At 27.1% G+C, this 8,460-nt stretch overlaps 1 protein-coding gene and 1 pseudogene across 1 annotated transcript; both read left to right on the top strand.

Moving 5' to 3' along the window:
- Positions 1-3,166, top strand: part of LOC105627647 — a 13,647-nt pseudogene extending 10,481 nt beyond the window's left edge.
- A 1,990-nt stretch (positions 3,167-5,156) lies between these two features.
- Positions 5,157-8,228, top strand: LOC105627646 (puromycin-sensitive aminopeptidase-like). Its single transcript, XM_012208925.1, has 5 exons — positions 5,157-5,629; positions 6,247-6,696; positions 7,214-7,397; positions 7,735-7,891; positions 8,143-8,228. The coding sequence occupies exons 1-5, from the start codon at positions 5,157-5,159 to the stop codon at positions 8,226-8,228; spliced, it is 1,350 nt and encodes a 449-aa protein (XP_012064315.1).
- Positions 8,229-8,460: the final 232 nt, after the last annotated feature.

Raw genomic sequence — 8,460 nt, 5'->3', positions numbered from 1 at the left:
ATATATATATATATATATATATATATATATATATAATGCAACAAAAATAAAATAATTAATTCAATTTTCTAATTTATGTTATTCATCTTTGTAGGTGCTTCTATTCTTTATATGATGCAAGGATTCTTATCAGAAGATGTTTTTCAAGAAGGACTTAAAAAATATCTAAATGATCAGTAAGTATTTATTATAATTATTTAAAAGTAGAGAAGTTTTCTCAACATTTATATTATATAAATATTTAATAATGCTAATCACAATTGTGTATAGCATTAATCACAAAATAATAGAATCACAAAATAATAGAATAATCTTACAATTTCGTAATTTTAGCAAAGGCAAATCCGTTGATTCTAACGATTTCTTCAAATCTGTCCAAACTTCCAATAAGAAAGTGGAAGAATGTTTGCCAAAAAATGTTACACTTACACAAGTTATGGATAATTGGGTTAATAAACCTGGATATCCTGTCATTACCGTCACGTGGAATAAGAAATTACCTGGTACTGTTGATATAAAGCAGGAACGATTCTTTTGGGTAAAACCAGTGAAAGAAGATAAAACTCAGTGGTATATACCCATCAACTATGTAACAGAAGATTCGCCCGAAAAAGTGATGCCTACGGACAAAAAATCTCGCTGGTTGATACCCGGAACAAATGCATCATTAGACAAACTAAACGATACGAAATGGATACTTTTTAATAAGAATCAGACAGGTATGTATATATTGATCATCGCTATGTAATCTTTACATTCATTGCAATGCTAATGATGCGTGCATCTATTAATCTACTAAATTATTTGACATACTTACATTAATCTTTTATATAAAACTAAAATAAAATTATATATAAAGATGTAGAACAAATAATATGATTAGTTTAATTTATTACATTTGACTTAATATTTTTATAATCATAATTATGTATACAAAAGCAAATTTATCGTGAAGATTAAAAGTTGAATATGGCAAAAAATATGAAATAATATTATTTACAGGTTTCTATCGTGTAAATTATGACGATTCAAATTGGCAGAAGCTAGCGTTATACTTAAAATCGCCTTTTTATCTTAATATAAGCGCAATCAACCGCGCCCAATTGATCGATGATGCAGCAAATCTCGCGCGTACAGGACACTTGGCATATGAGATTGCATTGGAAATTATATCGTATCTATCACGTGAGACTGATTATATTCCATGGTATGCCGCTGTCAGAGTATTCAATGATTTGGACACAGTATTAATAGATGGAAAGAGCTATACAGAATATCGCGTAAGTTAAATAAGAAAAAATACTATGTCATAATTGCGAATGCATATTTTATTTAGTTAGCAAAAAAAGAGAAACATATATAATACAAGTGTTAATGTTTTAAGACATCACTTAATTTCAGAAATATGTCGCTGGAACGATAAAATCTTTTGCTGCGACAGTCAATTACACGGATTGGAAAAATAGTACGCATGTAGATAAACTTGCCAAAGTATTAGCATTAAACACAGCTTGTAAATACGGATTGGAAGACTGCAATAACTTTGCTAATAAAAAGCTTGAAGATTGGTTGGACAATAAGAAGAAAGAAGATGAGAAGAAGTAAGTCTCAGAGCTTGTTGTAGTTTCATAAATTCATAATTAGGATCCATTATATACTTGCCAAATAACAATAAGATTTCTGAGTTGTCTATGAACTTATCGTACAGTTTATAGAATATATTGAACAATACGATGCAAATACATTATACGTTTTATTCTTAAACATTTTTAAAAATTTTTGAACTTTAAAAATTCGAAAAATTCTTCGTTACGAAATACGTGTACGTACAAATATAAAATGCAGGTTTCTTGTCAACATTTAGCAATATTACATATTTAATTTATAGAAATTATATTAACTATTGACCGAGTATTTCTAGACTCTTACCAGACTTAAGACGTGGAATACTTTGCGCCGGATTGCGAAATGCAAATGCACAAATATGGAACGCGACTCTACAAAAGTACAAAACCACTAAAGATAAAGATGAAAAGGCGGACATTTTGGCCGGTCTTGGTTGCGCCACATCTAAGGAAATTGTCCAGAAATTCCTCGCGTTAACTCTCGAGAAAGATTCCGACATCGATATTTTTGCTGCATTGAATTCGATATGTGCGGGTAATGCCGAATCTTTCGACATCCTCGTAGAATTCATCAACGATAAAATTGAAACGATTCATAATGCGTAAGTTGCTTTTTATTCTTTGGACAATACAAAGTATACTATAAACAATGATTGATAATATAATAATTTCTTTACAGAGATAAAGAAGATAACTCATTGCTGAGTGCCCTCCTTAATCATCTTTCCGACAAAGTCGTAACAACAAAACAATATATGGAGGTAATACATCATTAATCTCTTTCTTATTTAATCTATATTTTTAAGGTTTATAATAAATTTTTATTAAACTAAAGAGAATTAAGCATTCATTGAAAGATATACTCCTTCAAATTTAATATTTATATTGCATATCATATACATGCATAAAAATTGATTATGATTTTAATAATATAATTTAATTAATATCTATCAGAAAATAACATTAAATAATTTATACTCAATTTTACACTGTTTCAAATTTGAACATTTTTTTTAACTACGTAATTGAATGACATATGCGGATCAGATCGCGATAACATATCTTTTGTATAACTAAATTTTAGTAATTGGAATCTTCGAAACATTTCATTTCTATCTCGTGTTCGATCGCGCACTTATATCTTATCTCAGAGTGGATTGATTGGATTTCACAATTTTGTAAAATATTGCGTCTCCAAAATGTATTTAATTATCGTCTAACTATCATGTTATAAAAATTCAATAATCTAATAATATTGATAAATGGAATCAATAATTCTAAAAAACGTTTTTAATATAATTGTTTTTGTATTTTAGTTATCGCTACTCATACATGGGCAACTACAAGACGCACAGAAGTTTGAAGCATTGTCCGTTGCGATGAACAAACTTGTCTGGATCAATACTCACCGGAACTATGTTGAGAAATGGATGGTAAAAAATAGTGAATCTTCTCACGAAAATGAGTCAAACTCTGCAAATTCCATTACTTTGTCGTTGTTCCTTCCAATTATTTTATTGTTACTCGCACGATTCTATTAAAAAGTCAAATTTATTGTTGTTATGTAATATCTTCAATTGATTAATTTCTAACTTAATCATATTTCCTCAATAAAATCGAAGTCATGTATAACACTTTTCTGGCTCTTTCAACAATGATTTATTTGTTGAAACATTATAACATTTGATTTTATAAATGAGAAGAAGATAAAATTAAATGGAAGATACTGCAGATGTATATTACGCATTTTCTTCTCAAATTTCTCATATTCATTCCAAGTTTCAATTTTAATGTAAATGCGCATTTGTTATAATTTATAAGATATCAAAAATGCTTTCAGTAATGATGTATTTAGCGATAAGCTAAATGATATTTTAATGAATTCTAATTAAACACTAAATGCAGATCCATAAAAAACTTAATACTGCATAATTAATATATTGAAAAGTTATTAAGAGTATAATAAGTATAATATAGTTACATAATTGTATGTACATGGTATGATTGTAAATATATTGATTGCTATTTATACCACTTATACATTAATTTATTTAATTTATGATTATTTATAATTGAAATAAAGAAGAAAGATAAAGATGTTTTTCTTTTTTGTCAAATTTTAGGACAGGCAGAAAAATGTTTACAGAGAGATTATGTTCATAAAATTATATAAGGAAATTTTTTTGCATTGTGATTGATTGATTGCTTTAAACTTGCCTTTTATAACATTGTCATAAAATGTATTTAATAAAGGTATAATTATTTGTGATGTTTGAAATTAATTACGTATGATTTAAAAGGTATTAATAAAAAGTATACCTAGTATGGGTATAATTATCATTATTACGTAAAAATATTCATAAAAGTTTATATAGATTGAACATTATTAAAATGATCATAATAATAAAATAAGCTATAATAGAAAAGATTTTTTTTACATTAAAAACACGGTAACAGAAATAATTTATATTCTTTTATTATAATGCGTGACATAACTCATCGTTTCATAATATGAGACATAGGTCAATCATGTAAATTATTCATGCCTTTAAACACGTTTGAAATAACAATGGGTGTGCGTCGAATATCTGATTGTCATACGAGTAAGTATTCTTACCGAATGTTATAAAAGAAGACTAAAGTCAATTTATTTCACAAGTAAAGGCACTTTAATATCGAGCAGGAAGACATACTTAGTTGCAACGTTTCGCTTGATTTCGGCAATTTTATTCACGTAAATATATTGAATAGAAAGATAATATTCATCGTACACATTGACAACAATGAGAAACTGATTACAACAACACAATACGAGAATTATCTCGCTAACATTTCGTGAAGCCATCGATAATTATCTTGAATTCAAATTCAAATATCGATGTATATTCTTGATAAGCACGATATTATATTATATAGACGTGTTTCTAAACACGGGATTTTCCATAATATATTTAATATAGTACATATAACTAAAAAAAAATCCTTATTGTGTTAAATATTGTGTTAAATAATATTATTAAAATTGTAACATATTGAAAATACCGTACTAGAAATAATTAATTAAATCAACCTTGATTGACGTCAATAGCACTGATCCATCAACGCCGATTCGACAAATTCTGACTAGGTAATATAAATAAATACAATTATTCATTTAAAATTTTTATATATTTGTGTTATAAATATTAAGATAATTTTTGTATTTTTCTTTTTAATTAGAAACTAATTCAAATAGTAGCTACACAAAATTTATATTAATAATATTTATAAAATAAATATGGTACAATACGAAGGGCTACGAGCCCCAAAACAATTCAAATTTAATGTAATAAATTAACAAATAATATGAGAATATAAACAGACGTTTCAACTTCCTTTGAACATTATCAATGCTAAAAATGCCATAATTATGTATAATAATATTTATATACAAACTCTTTTTCTTAAAAACTAATTTATTGAAATATGATAATTGAAAGTAATATTCGAATAATAATAATATTTGCACAGATATTTGAGAAAAGAATTCGCATGGCGTTTCTGAAAGTATTATTAAATGTTGGCTTAATATTCATTGCTGCGGCTCTTTCTATTGACGAAGATTTAGAGAATGATTTGAGCACAGTCAATTACCGTTTACCAGATAACGTAGTGCCAGTGCACTACAACATCGGACTTATACCATACATTGAAAAAGATAATTTTACTTTTAATGGTAAATCGCATATCATCATTGAGATTCGTCGTGCATCGCAGAATATAAGTTTACACGCACTAGATTTAATTATAAATGAAACAGCAACATCATTGATTAGCAATGATACCGATATCTACGCACCGACAATGCATAATTACGACAACAAAACAGAAATCTTAACTCTTTATTTCAATGATAAATTATCCCCTGGAATTTATAGTCTATATATACAATTCATCGGTATTCTAAATGACGAATTGCATGGTTTCTTCAGAACATCGTATACCAATGAGAAAGGAGAAAAAGTGTAAGTATAGAAATATCCAATATTAAAATTTTAAAGATGTTCTCAATTATTATGTATTATTCTCGTTATATGATTCATTAAAATTATCCATTTATTTACTTATTCTTGCATTATTATAATATCAAACTCAAAGTCTTTAGAATATCTTTATATAATTAAACATCCTCTTTAAATGTATAATTATATATTATTACATTTTACATTTCTTTTTAAATTTATAATGAAATATTTTTATACATTTTTAGAATAAAATTTTATCCGAAATATTTTTCTAAACATCTATAACAAAAAAATAAATTTCGATTGTAATCGAAAAATTGATTTTTTTAAATTTCTACACATTGCATAAAATTTTTAATTATTATAATTATTCTAATAAAATTTATATTATTAAAATTTATATTATTAAATTTCTAAATAAGCATATGTGCTTGTGCTCCTCATTCAAAAGCATCGGAGTGATACATATATCACAATCAGATTGCAAAAAATGAATATTATTCAAATATGATTTCTAAACCGCATTTGTACATTTGTACATTTTCCAAACATTTCGCTCGTTTTAGCAGTAGCTGATGTATCCGTTATTGAAAACGTGTCATATTGAAATGTGATAGGTGGTTGGCCGCATCACATTTCGAGGCAAATTGGGCGCGACGAGCTTTCCCGTGTTGGGACGAACCAGCATTAAAGGCCACTTTCAATATCTCCATAAAACATCGACGAAATTACACAGCTGTGTCAAATATGCCAATACGGGATCAATCGAATGACAAAGACGATATGATATGGACACACTTTGACACGACTCCCATCATGTCTACTTATCTCGTAGCGTTTGTAGTGTCCGATTATGTACGTATTCCTAACACAAATGAAACGCTCAATATATGGTGCAGATCAGCATTGGCTCCGTACTCAAAACTTGTACAGGAGATTGCTCAAAAGGCTACAGACATATTAACAGAATACACCAACATCACCGACAAAGTTCCAAAAATGGATCATTTAGCAGTTCCGCAACTGACAGCTGGTGCCATGGAAAATTGGGGACTTATTATTTATAAGTAATATAATATAATTTAAGAGAAATATTAACAAAACAACTCTTATATTTGTTATTTCTTATATTAACAAAACAATTCTTGTATTTTGCATATTCTTGATGCATGTACATTATTGATACATGTATATTTATGTTTAATGCTATATAATGTCAAAACTCTGTGAAAGAAAATAGCCAGGATTTTTCTCCAACTGCAAGTCAATTTTTATTTTCTTTATGTTTAAATTATATCTTTTCGAAATAATTTTAAACATTTTTGCCAATTTAACTATGAATTTAAAACGGTATTAAGCAATTGTGAAGAAAATATAAAGATGATGAAATGTAAAAATATAATAGAGTCATATTCTAAATTAAGAAAAATTAAGGACAAAGACTCGTAATTATAAATTATAAATTGTCAAGACCATAAAAATGTATAAAAACTTTTATACATAATTTAAACAATTATATGTAAACATTATATGGACAAAAAGAGACGATATGTAACTGACAATGAGTTATAAAATTATTTTTAGCGAAAAAGACTTTGCATACAATGAAAAAAAAGATACAATGTTTCATAAACAACGAGTAGCAGTGACAGTAGCACATGAAATGGCACATCAATGGTTTGGCAATATGGTCAGTCCATCATGGTGGTCTCACGTGTGGCTAAACGAGGGATTTGCAACATTTTTCGAAGAGTATATTCTCAATGAGGTAAATATTGTTTAAATATTGTTTGTTGTTAAATTGAATTTATTCACATTTGTGCATTTCAAAAAGTCGTATGGCAGATAAATTAAATAACATAATAAAATAAATAAATTGAAATAATGAACCTCTCTATATCTATGACTATTAAATATAAAAATACAAATAATCAGTTATGGCGGTTTGTGAAAATATCATCAATAATTACATATTTTAGATAATTACTAATTAAATTACAATAGATTTTAAATTATTTACTTTCATTTGTAATAACAATATTCCATTAATTTTTTATTTAGTTAATTTTGATTTTGAAATTTTCTAGAGTTCTATATGTTTCCAGATTTTCCAAGATTGGCGTATAATGGACTTCTTCGTTGTCAAGGTTCAACAAGAAGCTCTTGATACTGATGTTGCTAAAAAAATGAAACCTATTGTATTCGAAGTCAAAACTCGTGAAGAAATTGATTCACACTTTTCTTATTCCAGTTACGGCAAAGGTGAGAAGTAAATGTAAATAAATCTCCTAGTTCTCTAGCACATAAATAACATGAAGTAACAGGAAAAAGTAATAATAAAAATAGAAATTATTATTTACTTATATATTAAATTTGTTATAAGAACGTGAAGAAATATGCATTCTGTTTTAAATTCCACTAAATCTATTTTTGCCTAACATATTTGCAAATTTATGAATGTCTTTATGTTATTTTAATATATTAATCGTGTTTTATGACGTTAATTATCACAGCACCTGCTATACTGCGCATGTTACAGCATATTGTTACTGCTAAAATATTTCAGAAAGGTATCATTAAATATTTACACAAACAGTAAGTAACATATAATTCTTGATATTTATAGATATACGAATTTTCGTAATATAATGGATAAAACACTAAATATAATAATAAGATTAAGGAATGCTAAGACCGATTGTCATTTAAAAGATAGGTAGTTGATTTTTAAAAAACTTGTAATTTAATTTGTGTGTGTGTGTGTGTGTGTGTGTGTGTGTGTGTGTGTGTGTGTGTGTGTGTGTGTGTGTGTGTGTGTGTATATATATATA

The sequence above is a fragment of the Atta cephalotes genome, assembly GCF_000143395.1.
Source record: "Atta cephalotes unplaced genomic scaffold scaffold00009, whole genome shotgun sequence".
Classification (NCBI taxonomy): Eukaryota; Metazoa; Arthropoda; class Insecta; order Hymenoptera; family Formicidae; genus Atta; species Atta cephalotes.
The sequence above is the reverse complement of the archived record's forward strand: the minus strand, read 5'-3'. Positions and strand labels throughout refer to the sequence as shown.

Excerpts from the sequence above, each read along its gene's own strand:
- LOC105627646 (XM_012208925.1), top strand. The coding sequence starts at position 5,157 with ATGGCGTTTCTGAAAGTATTATTAAATGTTGGCTTAATATTCATTGCT. Across the intron at positions 5,630-6,246 it reads AATGAGAAAGGAGAAAAAGT|GTGGTTGGCCGCATCACATT; the intron begins GTAAGTATAGAA and ends GAAATGTGATAG. Across the intron at positions 6,697-7,213 it reads TGGGGACTTATTATTTATAA|CGAAAAAGACTTTGCATACA; the intron begins GTAATATAATAT and ends AATTATTTTTAG.